The 22,026-nt window shown below is 52.8% G+C and overlaps 2 protein-coding genes across 15 annotated transcripts; one reads left to right on the top strand and one right to left on the bottom strand.

Annotated features, from left to right (window-relative positions):
- The first annotated feature begins 1,966 nt into the window (after nt 1-1,966).
- Gas2l2 (growth arrest-specific 2 like 2) lies at nt 1,967-9,390 on the top strand. Of its 4 annotated transcripts, none has more exons than XR_015630387.1 (6): nt 1,967-2,801; nt 3,643-3,884; nt 4,693-4,800; nt 5,786-5,806; nt 6,444-6,696; nt 7,371-8,720. XR_015630387.1 is itself a non-coding variant. In XM_087570605.1 (6 exons), exons 1-5 carry the CDS (start codon nt 2,417-2,419, stop codon nt 6,465-6,467), a joined length of 780 nt encoding a protein of 259 aa, XP_087426731.1. In that variant the 5' UTR covers nt 1,967-2,416; the 3' UTR covers nt 6,468-6,502; nt 7,371-8,720. The 4 variants fall into 4 exon arrangements, 3 of the variants coding, with proteins under 3 accessions (XP_087426731.1, XP_087426730.1, NP_001099293.2); XM_087570605.1 differs by having other exon boundaries at nt 6,444-6,502; XM_087570604.1 differs by having other exon boundaries at nt 5,786-5,882; nt 6,444-6,502.
- Nucleotides 9,391-9,744: 354 nt separating this feature from the next.
- On the bottom strand, nt 9,745-22,026 carry Rasl10b (RAS-like, family 10, member B). Of its 11 annotated transcripts, none has more exons than XR_015630619.1 (6): nt 21,885-22,026; nt 18,352-18,708; nt 17,759-17,854; nt 14,433-14,511; nt 12,816-12,940; nt 9,745-12,206 (listed from the first exon to the last, which is right to left on the bottom strand). XR_015630619.1 is itself a non-coding variant. In XM_087572105.1 (5 exons), exons 2-5 carry the CDS (start codon nt 18,565-18,567, stop codon nt 11,936-11,938), a joined length of 708 nt encoding a protein of 235 aa, XP_087428231.1. In that variant the 5' UTR covers nt 18,568-18,708; nt 21,885-22,026; the 3' UTR covers nt 9,745-11,935. The 11 variants fall into 11 exon arrangements, 9 of the variants coding, with proteins under 9 accessions (XP_087428231.1, XP_087428236.1, XP_087428234.1 ...); XR_015630618.1 differs by lacking the exon at nt 21,885-22,026 and adding an exon at nt 21,371-21,569; XM_087572105.1 differs by lacking the exon at nt 14,433-14,511.

The following is a 22,026-nucleotide window of genomic DNA, read 5'->3' as shown; positions in this document are numbered from 1 at the left end:
AGTTACAGACAGCTGTGAGCTACATGTGGGTGCTGGGAATCAAACCCAGATCCTCTGGAAGAGCAGCCAGAGAGCTCTTAACCACTAAGACATCCCTCCAGCCCTTCTCCTGCTCATCCTTCTAAGAAAGATTTGTTTATTTTTATTTCATCTCTATGAGTGTTTGCCCACATATGTGTATGTGTACCATGTGCGAGCCTGGTGCTAGCAGAGGCCAGAAGAGGGTGCCTAATCCCCTGGAACCGCAGTTACCAATTATCTGTGAGCAGCCATGTGCATGCTGGGACCTGAACTCAAGTCTGCTGCAAGAGCAGCCAGTGTTGTTCACTGCCGAGCAGACTGTCCATCCCTCCTCACTTTTGTTCTTAAACGTGTGTGTGTGTGTGTGTGTGTGTGTGTGTGTGTGTGTGTGTACGTCTGTGCGCCATGGGTGTGCAGGTGCCCATGGAGGACAGAAGAGGGCATCAGATCCTCTGGGGCAGGCGTTACAGATAGTTATTATATGGGTCCCGGGAAGCAGCGATCCCTCTTAAGTGCTGCGGAACTATCTCTCCAGCTACCTCCTGTTGCTATTCTTTCTTTTTTTAGCACTGCTATTCTTGGAACATACCAAGCATGCTCCTGCCTCCAAGCCTCGGCACTGGTGGCTTTTCTTCCTCATGCAGGCTCATGTCCTCATTCTCTCAGGTCTCAGTTCAGGTGACACCTTGTCATCAAGGCTTTCCTGTATGAATGGCATTACCTCCTCTAAAGCCACCACTCTCTTCTCCTGTATCCCCTCCTGGTATTTATCACTGCCTGATTGACTACCCATCTATTCAGTTGTTACTTGTTTTGTCTTTTGATTTTTTTTTTTGAGACGGGGTCTTACCATGTATGCCAATCTGGACTTGAGTTTGCTATGTAGGCTGGCCTCGAACTCTCAACCCTCCTGCCTCAGCTTCCCAGCTGCTGAAATTATGGGGATGTGCCTGCACTCTGAACCAGACTTCTTTGTTCATCTACCACCCACCTCCCAGTCACATATATGTAACATACATGTAGCCTGCATGAGTTCAGGCAGTGACGTTTTTGTTTGTTGCTCTATCTAAGCTCTGTGATGGTGTCTGGTACATGGTAGAGGCTTAAGAACTCTGTTAGCCAGGGGATGGTGGGGTGTTGTCTCTAATTTCATCGCTTTAGAGACAGAGGTGGTTGGATCTCTGAGTTGGAGGCCTTCTACAGAGTGAGTTCCAGGGCAGCCAGGGCTACACAGAGAAACACTGTCCCAAAAAACTAACTAACTAACTACATACATACATACATACATACATACATACATACATACATACATACATACATGGACAAAACAGAGAAGAAAGAGGAGGAGGAAGAGGAGGGAGGGACGGAGCGAGAGCGAGAGAGAGAGAGAGAATGCATTGCTGTGACCATGGGAGGAGATTGTTCTAGAAGAATCACATGGATGGAACAAATTCTCCAGAGCGGATGGGAGTCATGGCGTTCAGACAGAGCTGCTGGGAGAGCTTTGGGAGTGCTGGGGCTCACCCAGGCTGTGTCTGTGTATTCTGGTGTTTACACACACACACACACACACACACACACACACACACACACACACAATTCCCTTGTTCCTCACAGCACCCTAGGATAGTCATTGTCCTTCCCATTGGACAGTTGACAAACTAAGGCACAGAGAGACCAGGGCCTGCGTGCCACCTCCAAAGGGATTTAGGGCAAAGCTCCCATCTTAAGGCTCTATTTCTGTGTCTCTGCTCATTCACTTCCAGTGCTCACCCATCCTTAAGCCCCAGACCCTGAACTTCTCCCTCAACTACCCCAAAGCCCCCAGGAGTCAACTGTGACAGAGACCCAGTCCCATCTTCTCTGGCTGGCCCCCTGTGCTCAGGCCAACGGGCACTTGGCTGCTGGAAGGAAGGGTTAACAAGGAGTGTTTGTAGCAGCTGCTGTCTCCAAGGAGAGGAAGGAAAGCAGAGCAGCAGGCTGCGGCCGACATGCTTGTCTTCCCGGCTCCCTGGGCTCCCTGGCGGATGACCATGGCAGCAGATGACCTGTCCAGCCCTGGGAAGAGAGGACTACCCTCAACTTCCACCAGTCCCCGAAGCTCTGAACTCTGAATGGACTAAGCAGCTGAGAGTGAGGTCGGTTGCTGCTGCAAGCTACCAAAGTTCAGGCAGGGACTGAGGAATGTGGGCAGTGGGGGCTGGGCCTCGCCCAGAGACTGAAGCCCCAGCAAGCAAGCCGCAGAGTCAGACACGCTGGGATCTTAGAGGGTTGAAGGGGACCCATTGAATCAAGGAGAACTGCGCCAGGACCTTGACCTAGCAGGTAGCAGAAGTAAAGTGCCAACAGTGTGGGACAGGAGGCTCCTACTTGCTCCCATACTTGAGTCCCAATCATGTCTCAGCATGTGGGACACGGGAGGAAACCCAGGACCCCAGGACCTCCTGTGCGCAGCATCCGACCCTTCAAGTCCAGCGAGCAGTACCTGGAGGTCATGAAGGAAGACCTGGCTGAGTGGCTTCGGGATCTGTACGGGCTGGACATTGACGCAGCCAACTTCCTGCGGGTGCTGGAGACTGGCCTGGTGTTGTGCCGGCATGCCAACACCGTCACGGAGGCTGCTCTGGCTTTCCTGGCTGAGGCACCTGAGAGAGTTCAAAAGATTCCCATGCCCCAGGTTGGCGTTTTCTGCAATGGGGCTGCTCAGCCGGGTACGTTCCAGGCCAGGGACAACATCTCCAACTTTATCCAGTGGTGTCGCAAGGAGATGGGGATCCAAGGTAATGCAACCACCTCAGACCTTTATGCTGTAGGGGCACGCATCACTTGGAGACTTAAGCTAAGTTAGACCTGGGGGTCAGGAGTTGAAGTATTCTAGATTTTCCATGCAGTGGTTTTCCTTTAGTGCATCAGTTTCTCCATTTCACAGTAAATCCTTAGTAAGTCACACTGATGACCAATAGACATTCACCAACGATTAAATCCACGAGGATATATGCATTGCCTCTTCTGTTTCCAGTGCATGATGGGTACCTAGGCGAGTAGGGTCCAAATGCCCGGGAATGCATGCTCTAGGAAGGCAGACAGGTAAATTCAGAAATTACATCCCAGGGTGATGCGTGTTTCAAAGATATATATCTCCCAGAATGGGAATGGGAAGGTGGTCAGTCTGATGACATAGTAGTGGACTCCAGCAAGGGCAACAAGAGGGAGGAGATTTGGGCTAAGGAGAGCAGTCCTGGACTGAGCCTTTTAGGGTAAGGCAGCCAAAGTCTATAGTCAAGTTAGCCTTGTTATCTAGAGCTGAATTTAGGGTGTCCGGAGGATGGGGAAGAAGAGGAGAAACTACTTCCCGCTAGGATCTTCTTGTTGGCTAAGTGGACCGCAGGAGAGCCAGATAGGAAGAGCTCTCCTTTTGCCCTGGGATCAGCCAGGTTCCAAATACCAGCTTCTGCAGTTAGCCTGGCTGCCTCGTGTGGACTCCTTCTAAGAGCTTCCTCCACCTGTGATGCTGAGACTGGAGCCATCCTCCTGTATCCACTACCCCTCCCTGCCTTGGGATGGGTTCCAGAGGGAGACTTAAGTCACTCGTGCCCCCTTCTCTCCTTTGTCCCACACCAGAGGTGCTGATGTTCGAGACAGAGGACCTGGTACTACGCAAGAACGTCAAGAGCGTGGTATTATGTCTACTGGAGCTGGGTCGCCGCGCTTGGCGCTTTGGGGTGGCAGCGCCCTCCCTGGTGTATCTGGAAGAGGAAATTGAGGAGGAGCTGCGGCGCGACCTGGACCTGCCCTCCCCGGACCCGCCACCACCCGTACCCCCTGCCCGCAGGCCTTGCCACTTCCACAACCTGGACCAGATGGTGAGGTGCCCGGCTACGCCCTCAGGCCGCGCATGTGCCCTGCCTTCCTCTTTCCCAGTCTCCACTGCCCTGCTCCACACTGAGCCCCACCCCTAACCACATGTGACATCAGCTATTGCTGCCTTTGCACCAGCCTGGCACTGCACCTCTCATTTAGCCCTGAGGACTGGGTGTCAAGAACGTGGTGTCCTCGCTACCAGCTATCGCCCGCCATGTGGCTTTGAGCAAATCATTTAACCTTTCTGAACTTCTCTTCACCAGCATCTAGTGTAAGGAGACACAGTGCCTATTTTCTGTGAGACTTAAGTAACCCAACATAAAGTCCATGGGACAAAGAGTGGGGTCGCACCATGGAGGAGCTCCCTGAGGCTATCCCTATTCCCGTCACTTCGGAAAGTGGAGCTCTCAGAGGCTTCCCCCCTTTTTTCATTTTTTCTTCCCCCCATCTCCCCATTTCTTCTCTTCTGCTTTGCTCTGCTCTTTCCTTCCCTTTGCTGTGTGGCCAAAGGTGGTCTCAAACTCATGAGCCCAAGCAATCCTTCGGGACGGTTTCTTACCTGAAGGCCTGTGATGGATGTTCTACAATGGCCAGATAGCACAGCTCAATATATCCCACCATCAGCAGGGGAAGTGGACACCAGGGGGCTGCCCCAGGTGTTTTAAAAAGCCTTCCCCTTCCTACTTGCCTCTCAGTCCCCAGCCCTGACCTCAGCCCCAGCCTGGTGGTACTTAGCTTGACCCAGTATAAGAGTAGCCTTAGGTACTCAGGCAGAGAAGAGACCTGAGCCTCTGCCACCACTGCCCACAGGTGCAGAGCCTTGTGAGCCACTGCACATGCCCAGTGCAATTCTCCATGGTCAAGATATCTGATGGCAAGTACAGAGTGGGGGACTCCAACACTCTCATCTTCATCCGGGTAAGTCTGACTTAGGTGGGGGGACATCCAGGGTCAGTGAATTGGGATTTATTTTCATAGAACCTTGACTAAGCCTGGGGGTGAGGGCAGGAAGTCACCCACCATGCACCCCAAGTCACCGGGCCGTGAGGCTTTCCCTTATCTTGGAAATTTCCAGAAGATCCAGTCAAAGTTGACAAGCTTATCATATGCTCCCCTCAGTAGAGCTGGTATCATCATCCTCCAGCATCTCCATCAGAGCCGAGTCTACAGGGTGCCCCCAGGCAGAAATACAGTATAAGGGGGTACCCTCATTTTCCTACTCCATAGGATAGGTCAGAGTAAGGGACCCAAGAACCTGGGCTTTTGTGTTCCGTGTGCAGCCCCAGCCATGTGGATCCCAAAGTACCCCCCTCTAGCAGCATTGAAGATCTGGGGTAGGCTTCTCGATAGCCCTTCCCCGTGTCTGGCTTCATCTCCGGGAGATGCTCTATGCTTAGGAATGTGGACAGCAGTTGAGCGTGGCCAAGCCCCTTCCTTGGGGGCATAGAGCACACCTTGGAGCAGAGCCAACAACAACCTGAGACCTTGTGGCAATAAGTAGTCTTGTGATGTGGACATGGGCCAGGGATTGTGGCTCCACTTTTGAACTGTGGGAATTAAAGTTTGGAAAGTCTATAGGACCTGTGCCATTTCAGAGTTGAGCAGGATTCCTACTGTCTTTGACACACATCACGGGCATAATAGATCCATAGCAATTGCAAGCAGAGGCAGGCGCAAAGCCCTGTATGGCAACAAGAGTGTCCTGGGACCTGGCGAGTATTCCAAATGCCTGTGTGATCCCTTGTCCAGTTGTGGCTGTGCTGCTTCCTGTTTAGCAGTTTGGCCCCCACCCTTGACAAGTGATGTCTGATGCGGGTCTCCCAATCACACACGTGTGTAAGGGAGCATACAGGAATAGGGAAAACCCTCCACTCAGCTCTCAACCTCACTTTTGTCCCCTCAGATCCTCCGGAGCCACGTGATGGTACGTGTTGGGGGTGGCTGGGACACGCTGGGTCATTATCTGGATAAACATGACCCCTGCCGGTGCACATCCCTCTGTGAGTTCCCCAGAAGTTTTTCCCTACGGGGCTGATTAGACATAGCTCCTAGTTGAGAGGCCACTTGTGGGAGGGTAAATAGGCCTGATCTTCAGGGCCCGCTGTACCGGGATCTGTGGGTGAGGACCGAAAGGCAGTCATGGCTCAATACTAAGAGTAGCCACAAGGTGGCGCGCAAGGCATGCAGAAACGTTGGCCAAGGTACACGTCAGTAGAGTTCAGATTTGGCCTTGGGTCCACACAGTGGGGCTGAAGTCTGTCTCAGGAGGTTTTCAGTCCTTCTCTAATCTGCATCAGTACCTCAAGTCACCCTGAATAAGCATACAATTTAAATAAAAGTTGCAGGTCGGCAATGCCACATAGCTTTCAGTAAATCCTGATGTTGGGCTCCCTGACCAGACTGTGTCCCCTGAGTCCCTTTATAGAAACTGGGACTACCACAATAGGCTCTGGTACCTCTACGGGGGAATAAGGAGAATTTGACAGGGTGGAACAATGAGTTTCATAAACAGGACTTGAACTCTTTTTTTCTTCTTCTTTCTCTGGGGCCTATTGTGGTAGCCCACAAACCAGGCAGCTTCCTGAAGCCTCCAGGACCACCGGTGCAGCATGAAGTGAAGGTACAGGATGGGCCTTCACAGCCCCAGCCTCTGATGACCATCAGCCGCTCACAGAGCCCACTGCCTCCAGTGGACTGGAAGACATACACCTCTTCCAGCCGAAAACTGAGGCCTCCCACTCCCTCTTCTTCTGGACCCCGTAGTGAATTCCCAGCGAGGGCCAGAACCCCTAGAGAGATGGCTCCATTCCTGAGGTACAAGAGAGGGATGTAGAAGTGCCCCCCATAAGACTATTCTCAGTGGTTCATCTCCCAAGATAAAGGGAACAATATTTTACCCTAACAAAAAAGTCTCATAAGTCAGATATGATAGCAAATGCCTAGAGTCCTAGCATTCAGGCAGCCAAGGCAGGAGGATTGTGAATTTGGGCCCTTCCAAGGCCACTTCAGGAGGCCATATCACAAAAACCACATAACCCATAGGAACAATGCTCCCCTAGTATGCACAAGGCCCTGGACTCTACACCCCAGGGATGCAGAACAAGACAAGGCTTCAGGTGTTTGCAATCAAAACAGCATCCGGGACTTAAAGGTCATCTAGTTGGTCCAAATACTTAGCCATCTTGTAGAGAAGGAGGCTGAGGCCATGCTCAGTGTTCTTCCACTTTGTGATAGGGCTAAGATTGAAACCTGCCCTGAATATGGGAAGATTATCAGTCTTCTGGTCTAGAATTTTCCCTTGAAAGGTCTGAAGTTCCTTTCTATATGTTGCATAGGGAGCAAGGGTGCCCAGGCTGCTAGAATGCCTGCACAGGGCTCTTGGTCAGTCCCAGGGAGAACACTAGTTCTTTAAGCCCCCTATAGTGTTCCCATGGGAAATGCCTCTGATTGTCCTGAGTCCTTTTCAAGCCTGTTTTTCTTCTTTTCAGGTCCCAAGAAAAACCAACTCTGTCTCAGAGGATGTCATCACCTGGTCCCCAACTATCATCTCCTTGTAGGGGACCAGACCTACAGAGTACCCTATCAGAAAGGAGAGTAAATAGAAGCCCAGGTGAACTGCCCAGAGGAAGGACACCCACGTCTTGGGTTCCCAAGGAAGCAGACAGTCAAGGAGCACACACCAAGGCTCCCATACCCCAGAGGCTCCAAATCCCTGAGACCACCAGTAAAAAGACACCAGCAAGAGGACCATCTCCCCCACCTCGTTCCTCCAGCCTAGCCAGTCCTCACACTATCTGGCTCCCCGACCAGGGAGCCTCCCCAGAGATTAGTGAACCCATGTCTGCTCAATCTTCATCCCCTGGCAAAGGGCTCACCAAGATCCCTATTCGGCTGTCCCCTGCCCGACCCCCAACTCCAGGAAGAGGCTCTTTGGGTACTGAAGGTGGAGGCTCCATGCAGAGAGGTTCCCTCTCATCGAGGGCCCTTGCAGGGAATCTGGATAGATCTACACATGGGCATCATTCTGTGGACGTAAGCAAGGACCACCAGAAAGTCATACAGATTTCTTCAGGGACTGAAGATCCCAGGAGCTTGGGTACACAGGAACGGAAAGAGAGATACACCTCTCTGCCCCTGGGCAGGACCAGAGAGCCAGCCCTCTATGATAACCTTAAAGAGGAGCTTGTGGCCAACATGAAACTGCTGGAGGTGGGGGCTGCCTGCACTCAGGGTACAAGGTCTCAAGCCATCCCTCGAAGTGGGGTCTATGTCCCCAGCCTGGGTGGGATGTGGCCTGAGCCTAGGGGTCCTTATGATAAAGTCATCCAGGAACTGGTTCAGGGTCCTCCACGCCTCCTAAAAGTGGATCTGAAAGCCTGGAAGGTAGGATCTGAATGCCTCCCTAGGCCAATTGTGAACCCAGGAAGCCCCAAAGAGGAGCAAGTTTCCAGAGAGAGGGGAACAAGGAGAAAGGCACGCCCAAGTGCCCAGGGTACCACGGTGAAGACCACGTCACCTGCAAGAGGGCAGGACTGCTCAACCTTGCCTGTATCTGCCAACCTGAAAGCTCCCACACATTCATGTTCAGACCCCAGTTCTGATAAAGCCAAGGTATGTCTGGGCAAGGGCAAAAGAACTCTCCGGAAACCCCAGAAGGTCCCATCCATTTACAAGCTGAAGCTGAGACCCCGAATCCGGCCCCGTAGAGACCACAGGCCCGAAAAGAGACCTTCCAGGATTCCCAAGCCACTGGTTTACCCCTTCCTTGGTCCAGCCAGGACAGCTCCTGGAAGCAGGCTCTTAAAAGCTACATTAGGTGGCACAGGAGGGGATGTGAATGGAGTAGGTAAAAAGGAGGAAGAGAAAAAGAAAGAAACCAGCATCTCATTGGAGAGCAGCATCCAGCCTTCAGAGAGCCGGGAGCCTATGCAGCTTGATGGAACCCCACTTCCACCGGAGGAGGAATCTTGGGTCTGAAGAGCCTCAAATCAGGACGAGCACAGCAAAAACACATGCAGTGCAGCAGTGTGTGTGTGAGAAAGTACAGTCCCTCACTCAGCACAGTGTCTCGGCCAGGAATAGGTCCTAAGACCCCATCAGTTGTGCAAAAGGGCAGCCCATACCTCTCATTGCAAGCCAGTATCAAGCCAGGGGTGATAGAGCCCATCTTATCATTGCCACCAAGAACAGCTCCTCAGCCTCTGAGCATTTCCACAGCCGTCAGTTATTAGACATATGTGCGTCTCAGCTTTTGGGATCTTTCCCCCAAGACTGCAGAAGAGTAGAGAGGTGCAAATCCAAACATGGTCTCTGCTGGAGGCGATGGGGACAAAGTGGGGTGAGCTGTCAGCAAGCGAAGCTTCCTTATCAGTTCGGTGCTCAGGACCTTGGACAGCGACAGGGCAGCTCCGCACAGGTTCCCGAAAGCTGGCTGGTCGGCAGCCTTGGACTTGGACAATCTTTGAAGATTTGCCTCTGGTTCTGAGAACAGGGATGGCTCAGGATGACAGTGAACTGGTTAATGGCATCCATCATACCTCTGTGTCTAAGAATCTATGGTTCTGAGGCCCCAAATTTGACCCTGACTGGGATGTAGAAGAAGTTAGGACTGAGCCTTGTAAGCAAGCATCTGTGAAGGGAGGCGATGGTCCCCTCTGTGTGGTTGTGATCTGTGATTAGCTGGAGAGGGAAAGGAGTCACATCCAGAACCTTTTCTCTTTGGTCTTTTGGTTGGTCCCAAGCTTTCGGATGGGGGGGCACCACTCTTTACACACACACACACACACACACACACACACACACACACACACACACTGCAGGGACCCGCTTCTCCCTCCATGAGCAACAGAGCTGACACTGAAGTAGAGAAACGAGGGAAAACACTCCCTGATTTTTAATCTGACTTCCAATAACAGCTCGGTGGGTGTCACACACACTCCAGACCCTGTGTGGGAAACCCTGGTTGGGGAGGGGAAGGACAGAGACTCAGAATGGGGGTGGAGGGACCTGAAATCCAAGACCTGGGGTGAAGAGGAAAGGGTGAGGGGGCTACATTCCAATGACTCCCCAGTGGAGGCAAGCCAGAGGTCTGGATCCCCCATCCTCACCTCGAGTGCCCCAGAGTTGGGGGGTGATCGGGCACATGGGAGGCTGCCATCTTTACCCCACACCCCGAGGAACCAGTGGTGGGGCTGCAGGAGAGGAAAGTGGGCACCCCTTCTCCTTACCCTCCCAGCCACTCTGAAGTGTGGGGAAGGGGAGCCACTGCCTCTGTTTCAGAGGGAGGCTCAGAGAGGGCAAATCGCTAGCCCAAAATTGTGCAGGACAGCAAGGACTAGAACCCAGAACGCTGGGCTGCCCCAGAGTGAGGGCTGCTGTTGTTGTACTGCCGTGCCCCACTAGGTAGAGGGAGTGCGATTCAGTGGGGAAGCAGAAGAGAGAATCATAAATTCCCTCCCACACGGGGACACCATAAATTCCCCATCCCACCCCTGCCCCCAGATTCCTCCCCATCACCTCTCTGGGTACCTGATTTCCTGGTCTGTGCACTGCAGCCTTGACAAAGGCTATGTACCCCTGTGTACAGGCGTCCTGTGGACCCCTCTTGACAAAGGGTCCTTATCATGCTCCCAACTGGACCAGGGCTGAGGCTGAGGGTTCAGCCTCAGGAACTTTCTTTGGCCAGGGCAGGGGACATGGAACCACTTCTTCCTCCCTCCCTCCAAGTCCCCGAGCAATCCCTCAGGCCACTCCTGGAATCTCCATTAGTATTATTTCTAAATCGGTACAAAACTGACAGTGATCAGCTCCGGTGACGAGAGGTAGAAACCCGGCCAGGCAGCCGGGGAAAATGGGGTGGGTGAGGAATTAGGGCATAGGGCCAATCTGGTGTTGGGATAAGGGGTCAGATCCTGAGGGCCTCCACGCATGGGTAGGGATACATGCCTATCTCACCCGGGCACAACTCCCTCGTTCGGCTCTGCCCCAATACAGACTGATCAAGACAACCTGAGACCTGATGGAGGCAGAGTCTTGGGCAGTTGGACTGAGGTGGGACTGCGACACAGAATCATCGCTAGCATAACGTGACCCCCTCCCGGGCACCATCTTCCCCACCCCCCATCCTCCACAAACTCCATATCCCTCAATGTAGCAGCCCATCCTAGTGCAGGAGGTAACAGGCAAGTGGGACCTAGGCATTATGGAGAGAAACTGATCCTTTGAGGAATATCCTCTCCACACTGTCAAACAAAACAAAAAAGAATTTTAGCCCGGGAGCAATCTGGCTTTAGGGTCAAGAGGGGCGAGGGGCACCCGGCAGGGACCATTGAGTTAAGGCTGGAAGGTAGGTGGTTGCGTCTCTGGGGGCTGCTGGGCAGGGAGGTCTCCCTGGATGAGGGAGAGCTCAGCCTTCTTTCCCTGACAGCTGTCGGACCTCAGCCCTTGGACCCCTTGGCTTTGGTCCTCAGGACACTTGCATCTCTCTGCCCTGTGCCGGTGGCGCTGCCGGGGAGAAGGCCTGGCATCAAAAACCTGCCAGGATCCGCGACAAGGGGATGGAGGAAATGAGAGCCCTGTGAGCGGAGCTGGGGAGCAGGGAGAAACACTAGAGGGTAGGTAGGACAAAAGAGGACTGACAGACACTTGAGAGGACAGACATTGGAAGGGGGGAAGTAGGGTAAAGACAGACACACTGTGGGGAAGATGGGCAGGGGCCCGGCCAAGACAGCACCTCCTCACCCCACCCTCCATTTCACACGCTCCTTGGCCTACAGGTTGTGGCCCCTCCTGGGGCCGGGCACTACACTACAGCACTGAAGGTGGCTGACCCAAGGAGACCCAGGTGGGAGGGGAGGACGAGGAGTAGCGGGGAGGCTCCCTCTCGCCCTCTGATTCTCGTGGGGGAGGTGCGTGGCTGTAGGGGTGCTTCAGGCCCGGAGTCCAGAGTTCTTCTCCGGGGGTTCCCTGCTCTGGCCCTGGTGTCCCGCGGGAGGCTGGCCCCGCCCCTCCCTCCCTTTCGCTGGGACAGTGCTGCTGCTGGGCGCACGCGGCGTCACATGATGGCGCAGCGGTTGCGGCGCAGCGCGCCCTGAAAGCGCAGGGCAGCGTGCACGTGTTTGCAGCGGGCGCAGCCCACACTCTTGAGCAGCTCGCTGAAGAGCAGCAGGATGTGCCAGTTGTACTTGGCCGAGCACTCCACGTAGCCGCACTTCCAGGTCTTGCGCACCAAGTGCGACACGTTCCAGCGTGGAATCACGCGTCCGCGTTGCAGGTCGCGCTTGTTGCCCACGATGATGATGGGTGTCTCCGAGGTGCCGATCACCCTGCGGGTTGAGGCAGAAATTTGGGGGCGCTGCCAGTCTCGCAACCACTGGGCTCCGCGCCAGCGTGTGCTCTTATCCAGGTGCAGCCCTAACCCCTTGAGGAAGGTTACATCTTTAAAGAACACATCCAAAAAGTTGATACTGCCTATTTTACAGACAAGAAAACTGGGGCTTATATGTCAAAACTGATCCGTGGCCATGCATTCCCAACCCCTGCTCTTCACTGTTAGTGTTGCCAACGTAGTAAGTCGGGGTCCCAAAATGAGTCAATAAAAGTGGGGTATGTGACCCACACCTGTAATTACAGCACTCGGGAGGCCTGAGGCAGGGACATTTTGAGTTCAAAACTAGCCTGGTTACATAGTGAAATCCTGTCAAGAAAAAAGAAAGAAAGAAAGAAAGAAAGAAAGAAAGAAAGAAAGAAAGAAAGAAGGAAGGAAAAGAGAAGAAAAAAAGAAAGGGGGTGGAGACTCATGGGAATCAGAAAACAATACTTTTCACCTGTGTCCCTTCCTCCACCGCCCCCGTCTGTGTACTGCCCCCCACCTTGGAGACAGGCTAGCATTAAGGCGTCCGCTGAAGTAGCAATAGATTGTCACAGCTCCTCACCTCGTCTCCAGGATCTGCTGACGGATAGTCTTGACGTACTCAAAGCTGTCAAAGCAGCAGATGTCATAGACCAGGATGTAGGCGTGGACGCTTCGGAGTCCCCTGCAGCAGGCATCTGCCCACTCCTGCAACACCCCCGGCCAGTCAGAGCAGCCATGAGGCCTCCCAGCCTCCAGCCACCCTGTCAAACGGACCCCAAACCAGTCCTTTCTATCCCCCACCCCCACCTCCAGAAGGCCAGGCCCTAGGAACACAGGTACTCAGAACTGTAACTTCCCCTCCCCTGTCAGGATAGAGCAAGCCACAAGCTGGCTGACTTTCTGGCCCACCACACTATCTTGTGTGGATCTGGAGGTTGGATCTGTCTGATCCATCCATCCAGGCCTTTGTTCAAAGTGCACTTATAAATTCCCCTGAGAGCACAGCCCTGACCTAGTGGTTGTACCTACTGTAATAATATCTTCCGAGGCTTAGCCGAAGCTCTGATTTACCACTTTTCCTGCAAGCAGGGGACTATGCCCGCTATTTCCTGTATCTGAGGCCATGAATTATAGTCTGGTTACAACTATCCTATTTCCGGTTTCTCACACCTGCAGTGAACATCCAAGAGGGTCGAGACCCGGTTATTTTCACTTTATACATTCCCTCCTTCTGTTTCTTGTTTAGTGAGTCTTTAGCTTGTACAATTGCAACTGCGCTGGCAAGCTCTCTCCATGGTGCTGAACCCACAGCCTACGCAAGCCCAAACAAGGTTAGTCCTATCCTTAACACAGCCCTCAGGTTGCTGTCTGAAGGCTAGCATGAAAAAAGATCGAAACTGGATGCATAAGGGGGTCGGGTAGGGGAGAGACACGGGACTCTTGATCCTCCTGCCCCTGCCTTTTCAAATGCTGAGGTCACGAGCCTGCATCACCAGGCCTGGCTTGACTATTTGAGTATTTTAAAATATTTTCGTCTGAGAGAATTTCTCATGGAGGGGCTCGGGGAGCTGAAGTGCAAGATGAGTAGGCCCATGGAAAGGCTAAATGTGTTAACGAGAAGGTTCCCTGAGAGATTAATTAGCTAGTTAGTCTGCCAGCAGATGTAATTGCAAAAGTCTGTTCGGGAAGTCAGTGTGCAGAAAGGAGGTCCCCGAAGCTTTGGGGTAGAGACCTTGGGAGGCAAAGGAAAGCAGGGCCTCTTCTCATGAGGCCCAGAGACGAGACTGTGGAGGGGAGGGAAGGGGTGTGTGTAGCGAAGTCATAAAGTACGCCCTGGCATGCCTGAGGCCTGGGGTTGCACCTCCACTACACACAAAAGGAAGACCAGAAGGACGCAGAGACATGTCTCCAGACCCAGACAGCTTGCATGTGGTCGAGGTAAGAGTTTCAGCTGAAGTGGAAGGGGCAGACTTGGGTGGCAGCTGTGGACTGTGGAGTTGGAAGTGGCGCCTCCAACTCAAAGGCTCGGGAGATGCTGCAGTGGGTGCCCCTGGAGAGATGATGTGGCATCTTTGCGCTGAGGTTTTAATTTCTGGTGCAGAGGCAGGATACAGAGGACAGATTTAAGAATGCAGAAAATGACAAATCTGCTTCCTCCAAGACCAGAGAACACCGTGTTCAGCAGGACACCCATTACCTTGGCATAGGGGTGGGGAGGGCAGGAGCCTGCATGCCTCCGAAAGTCTCCTCTTGCCCCATAAGAGGAATGGCTATCTCTAGAAAAAAAGAGAGAGCATAGGTTCCATGCTGTAAGCTCTCTTCTGGGATGCCAGAGAACAGCTGCCCCCCTCCTCCAACACACTGCCTCCTCAAGGGGACCCCAGAATGCTTCCCACTCATTCCTCTCAGGAGGCTCCTAAAAGAGAGCCCAGGATTGGCTAGGCTGTCCCTCCACTCCTTAACTGAAGAGAAGAATGGAAAAACCTCAGCCTTCCTGCCAGCGTGTTCCACAAAGGGTTCTTCTTTTTTCTTTTTAAAGATTTATTTTATGTAGATGAGTGCACTGTAGCTGTCTTCAGACACACCAGAAGAGGGCATCAGATCTCATTACAGATGGTTGTGAGCCACCATGTTGCTGGGAATTGAACTCAGGACCTCTGGAAGAGCAGTCTCAACTGCTGAGCCATCCCTCCGGCCCTCCACATAGGATTCTAATTTGTTCCCCTAGAGGTCATATTTGGACTGTACAGGGGATGGACTGAACATACAGCCCAGAGGTAAGGAATGTGCTTCATGCACAAAGCCCTGGGCTCAGCCCCTAACTGACAAAGGGGAGGAGAAATAGAAATTGAGTACAGCTCCAGGGTTTCAGTCCCCTGGCCTCAGCCATGTACTCTTGGGCATCTCCTTCGGCAGGTTGCACGTGCCCTCCAGCTTCAGCTTTCTGCTTTGGAGGAGAAGGCGCTGTGGATGGTAACAGTTTTAGACTGAAGCATGCATTGCTTTATTTCTAGAAAGCGATCATCAAGATTCTTAAGGTTTATATTTGATCGTAAAGTTTTTGACGTCCTTCTTAGGACTTCTATACAAAAAATCCTTTAACCATGCTCCAGGAGTGAAATCTTTGAGATTATAGCACCAAATATAAGGACCCATTAAGAAGCAAAAAGGTGTTGTGGTGCACACCTTTAATCCCAGCACGTGGGAGGCAGAGGCAGGAAGACTTGGAGGCCAGCTTGGTCTACAGAGTGAACTCCAGGACATCAGGAGCTATGTATGTAGAGAGACACTGTCTCAAAAAGCCGAAGAGAAGAGGAGGGAGAGAAGGAGGAAGAGGAGGAGTTACACAAGCATGATACTACATGTCTATGATCCTAACACTTGGGAAGTGGAGGCTGGAGGTTCAGGGGTTCAGGGTCATCCTTGGCTATAGAAAAAGTTTTTGGTCAGATTGAGCTAAATGAGACACTGACTCAAAAATAACCCCTCCCCCCCCAATAATAAGAACCCAAAACAGGTATTAGTAGTTCTCAGAAGAAAAAAACAAAAACAAAACAAAAACAAAAACAAAAGCCCCAAAAGACTAGAAACACTAAAGAAAGCCTTAAACAGGGCTGGAGAGATAGCTCAGTGGTTAAGAGCACTGACTGCTCTTCCAGAGGTCCTGAGTTCAATTCCCAGCAACCACACGGTGGCTCACAACCATCTGTAATGGGATCTGGTGCCCTCTTCTGACACACAGATATATATGCAGAACACTGTCTATATAATAAATATATCTTTAAAAAAAGAAAGCCTTAAACATACAGAAAAAATGCACAACTTTGCTTACAGTCAGGAATGCAAATCACAGACCGCACCGAGAACATCCTTTCTCATATTCTAGGACAGTGGTTCTCAACCTTCCTAATGCCGCAGCCCCTTGGTACAGTTCCTCATGCTGTGGTGACTCTCGACCATTAAATTATCTTATTGAGAACAGCTGTTCTGGTGCCAAAAATGGTGAAGTTTTATAAGACACTCAACTTTTAGAGAAGGGTCTCTGGAGATCCCTTTCAAATCCCATCCATCCTAGTAACTGATCCTGTAAATATAGAAATTTATGTGCAAACTGACTTATGCAAAGGCTGATTATTCATTTGGCACTGATCAGACTGGTATAAGATTGGAAACCAAGGTTGGGGATTTAGCTCAGTGGTAGAGCACTTGCCTAGCAAGCTCAAGGCCCTGGGTTCAGTCCTTAGCTCCGAAAAAAGAAAAAAAAAAAGATTGGAAACCAACCAGTTGTCCAATAAGGAGGAAACCTCTTTGCAGTGGAGTTCTGAGTAGCCACCGGAATCATGATGTCCTCCAGATTGGGACAAGAAATAGTAGCTTTAGTTATAGTTCTAAGCGTAGTGGCACACACGTTTAATCCCGCACTTGGGAGACAGAAGCAGATGGATCTCTTTGAGCCTGGTCTACATAGTGAGTTCCAGGATATCCAGGGCTACAGAGAAAGACCCTGTCTCAAAAACAAAACAGAACAACCACCACCACCCCGCCCCACCACAAAACCCAAACCAGCAAAACCCAAACGGTAAGTTGAAGAAGCAATGGCCAGGCTTGGAGATGCATGCCTGCTATCCTGGCTACTCTGAAGACTATGCGAGAGGATTTCAAGTTCAAGGCCAGCCTGGGCAACAGAGCAAGATTTTTGTCTCTTAATAAAAACAAGGTAGAAGCCTGGGCATGTGGCTGAGTGGTGGCATGATGACTTAGTGAGTGGAGACCCTGAGTTCTATCCTAGGCATCAAAACAACCAAAGCAAGACACAGAAGACACAGAACATTGCGGGAGGGTAGGGGAATGGGAGGGTTATTTTTATGTAAAAAGGGGGAGGTAGAATGAGAAAGCGTCGTCTTACTTGAGTGTCAATGAACAATCAGAGACACTGGCTAGGGAGAGTAAACAGAGGATAAAGGAGCAGAGACCAGACAAACTGCTCTAGGCCACAGTTCAGGCGTTGCAACTGCATCTGACCCACTCTAGAATTGTAAGGATAAATAAGCAACAGACCGTCAAGAAAGTAACCTGGGCTTGGAGCGGGGTTTTGGCAACGTTCCCACATGGGAAGCAGAAGGGTCTGGCCTAGTCCTCGCTGCCCTGACCTCTCAGGTCCTCTGTGGAACACATGCTTACACGCTTGGGTCAGGCTCACATTCTTACAACAGGATAGATGGGGGGGCCCCCTCTGTGAGGATTGCTCAGATTCTGCTGAGCTCCTGCAGGCCCCAGCCTGAGATCTCTGAATTTTCTGTTACAACTAGCCAGGTTCTTTGCACAGTGAGGCCAGAGGACTCTGAAGTGAGCAAACAACATCTGGGAGCTCAGCTTCCCCTGAAGTCAACTTTCTCTCAAGCCAAAGGCAGAGAGAGATGCAGAGGCTCCGGTTCTAAAAGCTGGGAGGATACAGGTAATGGGGACATTTATATTTAACCACAAGGGGATTAGAAGCAGTCCCGAGGCTGGGGAAAAGGGTACCTGGGAGGATAGGCCCTTGGGTAAGAGATCTGGTTGGGGTCTCCAGAGCTGCTGAGAACATTCCTTCTCAGGTCTCAGTCTGTCCTGCTGTCCCTTCTACAGAAGACAATGAGATCATGAGGCAGGCAGAGCTGAGTATGAACAGGATGTTAGTGTTGCTAACCGCTCCTCTTCTCCTGCCCCTACTTTGCTGAGACATCACCTTCCATGACCCCATCCTCCCGAGTGGGTTAGACACTTCCAATCAGCGCTTCTTCAGCTCCCTCCTCTGCTTCAAAGGCAACATTCATTACATTGTATAACTGCCTGTTGATGTTAGTCTTTTCTCACCAGACTATGAGCTCCTTGAAAGCAAATCTCCATATCTGATTTTGCTGACCATCCGATCCTGGTGCCCAGTGTAGGGCCTGGTGCACATTAAACACTCATCAGACATCTTCTGGATTCACTAGCACACAAATGAGCACCTTCTTGGGATGGCTTTAAGGAAGGAGGCCCAGGGTGTAGTGTAGAGCTCCTGACAGTGGGGCCAGAGCTGGGAAAGCAGAGTGTAGTCTCCCCTTCTCCAGTGCCGGTTGCTCAAGGGAGCTTACCTGCAGTGTGTTGACAGGGAAGGCGCTGATGGGTGGGAAGTCCAGGATCTGCAGGTCGTGCACATGGCCATTCATGACCACAGCAGGCAGGTAGAGGCGGCGGGCGGTGGTGGGCACACAGACCTCGCTGAACTCGTTGTATAAGAACTGGCGCACGATGGCACTCTTGCCCACACCTCGCGCCCCCAGCACGGCCACCCGGTAGGTGGAGACCATGCCTCCCGCCCCACTCCGCCACCGCGTCCTTGCCTGGGGCTCCTCCGGGCTGCATATTCCAGGGGCTGGGGGCTCAGCCACCGTCAGGACCAACCATTGCTCCCTCTGCTTGCCTCTGGCCCTCTGTGGCCACCACCTAGACTGGGGGGACAAGAAGTGGGGTGGGGGGGAAGGCTCAGTGCTCTGGCTTATCCCTGGACCTGTGCTGAACCTTCCCACCACTGCGTCTTTGCTTAAGCTACCATTGCCACTTGGGAAAGCTTTCCTTTTCTAGACCCCTATCTCGATCCGTCCCCAAGTTCTTCGCCTTTCTTATCCACTCTTTTTGCAACCCTTCATTCTTCACTGGGTCGGATTCCCCTCGACCAAAGTGTACTTCACTGCACAGCCTAGAGAGAGGGCTAGACTTGGATTTAAATTCCAGTCCCAGCCCCAAGCCTGGGACAAACATCAGCTCCTCTCCAGCTCATCTCAAAGAACAAACGCATTTTAGCAGAGGTCCTCTTGGCATCCTCAGGGGAGGAAACTCCTCTTTGTGCAGAACTGCTCTCACATTCTGGACATCTTAATTTCAAGACTCTCAGGAGATCAGTGCCCACAGCAGCCTCCAGTTACCAAGATGACCTAAAATGCCCCCGGCATTTCCCAAAGTCCCACTGAACTAGATGACTGCATTGACGCTAGAGAGTCATACATTAGAGCACTGGCTGCTGGCCTGCCTACACAGTTATCCTTGGTCAATACAGTTCCCCTAAGGGAGAAGTATTTCTATTTGCACTTCAGAGAAGCTCCGTGTGCTCCAAACCACACAGCTAGGAACCTCAGCTACTTTCTATGGGTTGTGGTGCTTACCACGTTTAAGCTTAGTGGTTCTAAACAGTGGCAAGCTAAAAGCCGGCTCTGAGTCTTTGACTTCCCTCGGAGCTCATAGGGCCTGGTGCCGCACAGCTGCTGCTGCCCAGGAAGGGGCAGGACTCTGGAGATGGACTCGTTACCGGTTTTGCTTGCTCAGTTCCTGTGGCTTTTAGAGCTCGAACACAAACCCCAGCTTTGATGATTTGTAGCTCTAGGTCTGTGGGTAAAACATCTGCTTTGGAGTCATGCTCTGCACATGTGTAGAGCAGAGCCAGTAGCCCTCAAGACAAGCTCAGTAAATCTCTTAGCTGGAAGGCGAAAACTTGGGTTGAATGATGACCTCCCCTTAGTTAAGTGGGTGCAGAGTGGGTTTACTGGGCTCTGATGGTTTTCGTCATGTCATGTTCTCTCTCTCTCTCTCTCTCTCTCTCTCTCTCTCTCGTGTGTGTGTGTGTGTGTGTGTGTGTGTGTGTGTGTGTGTGTGTGTTCTGGTAGAAGCATGTTCTTTTCATATATGCATGGTTCATAGCTGAATGTCCCTCAGGCTGTCCTGGTTCACAACACTCAATCTATGATTATATATGTGTGCACAATGGTAAATAAAGGACGGGGCTTAGAGCAAGAACCACTAAGGTTTGATTCCCAGTTCTGTCATTTACCTAAAGCATGACCTTGGCCAAGAAACTTCATGGGTATTGTGAGGTTGTCCAGAAAGCCTACTGTCTGGCACAGAGTGGGTCTTACAATGTACAGTGGCTACTGGTCATCTAAGGTTCTCCCAGACACTCACTTGAACCTCCTGGGTAATCTAGGAATGGGTCACTACCTACAGATGCATGGGCTCATGAACTTGTAGTGTGTGTACCTGGGCACCCATATACACGTGTATAATGCCTTTCGATTTATTGAAGAACAAAATCTATCACCAACAAATCAAGACCCAGAGACTTAAGAGAGGAAGATGCCTTAGCTAAGCCTGGGACTCTAACCTCTTTTGTGCCTCAGGCAAGTCCCTTCCCCAACAGGTGCTCCTCTGAGCCTGCTCCCTACTGAGACAAAACTAACCCTCCCACGCGGATATCCCTTCAGGTCCTTAGGCCTCTGGGGCATCCCTGGATGTTGCCAGCTTGGCAAAGAGACTCAGCTGGGTTAATTACATAACAGCACAAGCAGGTGGGAATGGGGGAGTTCTGGGCAGTTCGAGAGGGCAAAGAGCAAGAAAGAAGAACACAGACTCACTCTGGGTGTGGCGAGGTTTCGGGATGTACCCTACCTGCGGGTTCTCAAGCCCCCAAACCAACTCTTTCTGAGTAGTAGAAGAAACAAAACCAGGTACAGTCTGGGAGTCAAGAAGTGGGTACAAGAACAAACCTCCTGTGCACTGGCCAGCCTCTGGAACTATGGGGCCTAAGTGTGGCCCTGTCCCCAACTCAGAGGGGACAGATGTCCCTTCGGTTCTTCCCAGGCACATGCCCTGGGTCTAAGCGGTTTACTAAGCCCACATGCCTGGTTATGTGGGGGTGAAAGGTCTGTCCCAGGAAGCAGGGCCCAGGCCCCCTGAGCTTCCCCAGGGCCTGCATTCTGCAGTGAGTCTGCAGACAGCTCCCGGCAAGAGACAGGGGTCACACACTCGGGCCACTGTCTCTTTCTAGTCCCTTCCCGGCCTGGACACCTTGGGTTTCTACCTCACACTGAGGAGGTGGGGGTTTTGAGGATCCTAAAGGCCGGGTCGTACATCCTCGGGTGGTGTGTCCCTACCACGTCCGCATGGGGGTGGGGGCGCCGGTGGATTCCGGGCTCCCAATGACCCGATCCGTGGCAGGCGTGGGGGCTGCAGGAGCCCCGCTGGCTGCGGACCCCAGCTCCACTCCCACGGCCGCTTGCCCGCCACCCCCTCCCAGGCTGCCCCTCACCCCGCGGTGGCCCCGCTCCTCCTCCTCCCGCTTACCCGGGGCCGTCCCGGCTGCCTGCCCCCTGCCCTGGCCGGCGCGGCCGCGCTCCCCCCGGGCTCCGGCGCTGCCTTGGGCTCCCCCGCCCGGGGGGAGAATGAGGGGCGCCGCCCGCGGCCCGGGCGCGGCGGGCTGGGGCGCGGGGGGCCGCAGCACCGAGGGTCGCTCAGCTGCTCGCCCTGCGGAGCGCGCCGCCCCACTCGCGCCGGCGGATGGGGGGGGAGGCGGGCGCGGGGGGTTCCGCTGGGTCCCCGAGCCCGACGGATTCACTGGGGCGCCGCGGGACCGGCTCCCCAATCCCTAATCTCAACCTTCATTCCTCCCGCTACGCCCCCTGGCCCCCGCGACTCTCCCCTGGGAGAATGAAACTCGAGCCTGGACGAGTTGGGGGCGGGGACGAGAAAGGCCCCGGAGCCTCTGCCTTCATTGCAACTCCCTTCCCTCACAGCCTCGCACCCTGCCCTCGGCAGGGCTCATCCCCTCCTCCCCACGCTCTGTCCTTCTGACCCTTACCGATGTAGTCAGTCAGCGACTGGCAGATGCCCAGCGTGTGTCCTGCCCTGGGTGCTGGCATCCAGATCCTTGCTCTTCCACCCCTGAAGGACGGAGTAGAGGGTGGTCACTCTCACCCTTCACTGCGGCAGGGAACAGCAGC

Source organism: Rattus norvegicus, chromosome 10, assembly GCF_021556685.1.
Source record: "Rattus norvegicus strain SHRSP/BbbUtx chromosome 10, alternate assembly SHRSP_T2T, whole genome shotgun sequence".
Classification (NCBI taxonomy): domain Eukaryota; kingdom Metazoa; phylum Chordata; class Mammalia; order Rodentia; family Muridae; genus Rattus; species Rattus norvegicus.
This window is presented reverse-complemented; position numbering and strand designations above follow the sequence as displayed.

Excerpts from the sequence above, each read along its gene's own strand:
- Rasl10b (XM_087572105.1), bottom strand. The coding sequence starts at position 18,567 with ATGGTCTCCACCTACCGGGTGGCCGTGCTGGGGGCGCGAGGTGTGGGC. Across the intron at positions 12,941-17,758 it reads CCAAGGGCCTATCCTCCCAG|GAGTGGGCAGATGCCTGCTG; the intron begins GTACCCTTTTCC and ends GGGGTGTTGCAG. Across the intron at positions 12,207-12,815 it reads CAGCAGATCCTGGAGACGAG|GGTGATCGGCACCTCGGAGA; the intron begins GTGAGGAGCTGT and ends CTCAACCCGCAG.
- Gas2l2 (NM_001105823.2), top strand. The coding sequence starts at position 2,417 with ATGTCTCAGCATGTGGGACACGGGAGGAAACCCAGGACCCCAGGACCT. Across the intron at positions 3,885-4,692 it reads TCCACAACCTGGACCAGATG|GTGCAGAGCCTTGTGAGCCA; the intron begins GTGAGGTGCCCG and ends CACTGCCCACAG. Across the intron at positions 4,801-5,785 it reads ACACTCTCATCTTCATCCGG|ATCCTCCGGAGCCACGTGAT; the intron begins GTAAGTCTGACT and ends TTGTCCCCTCAG.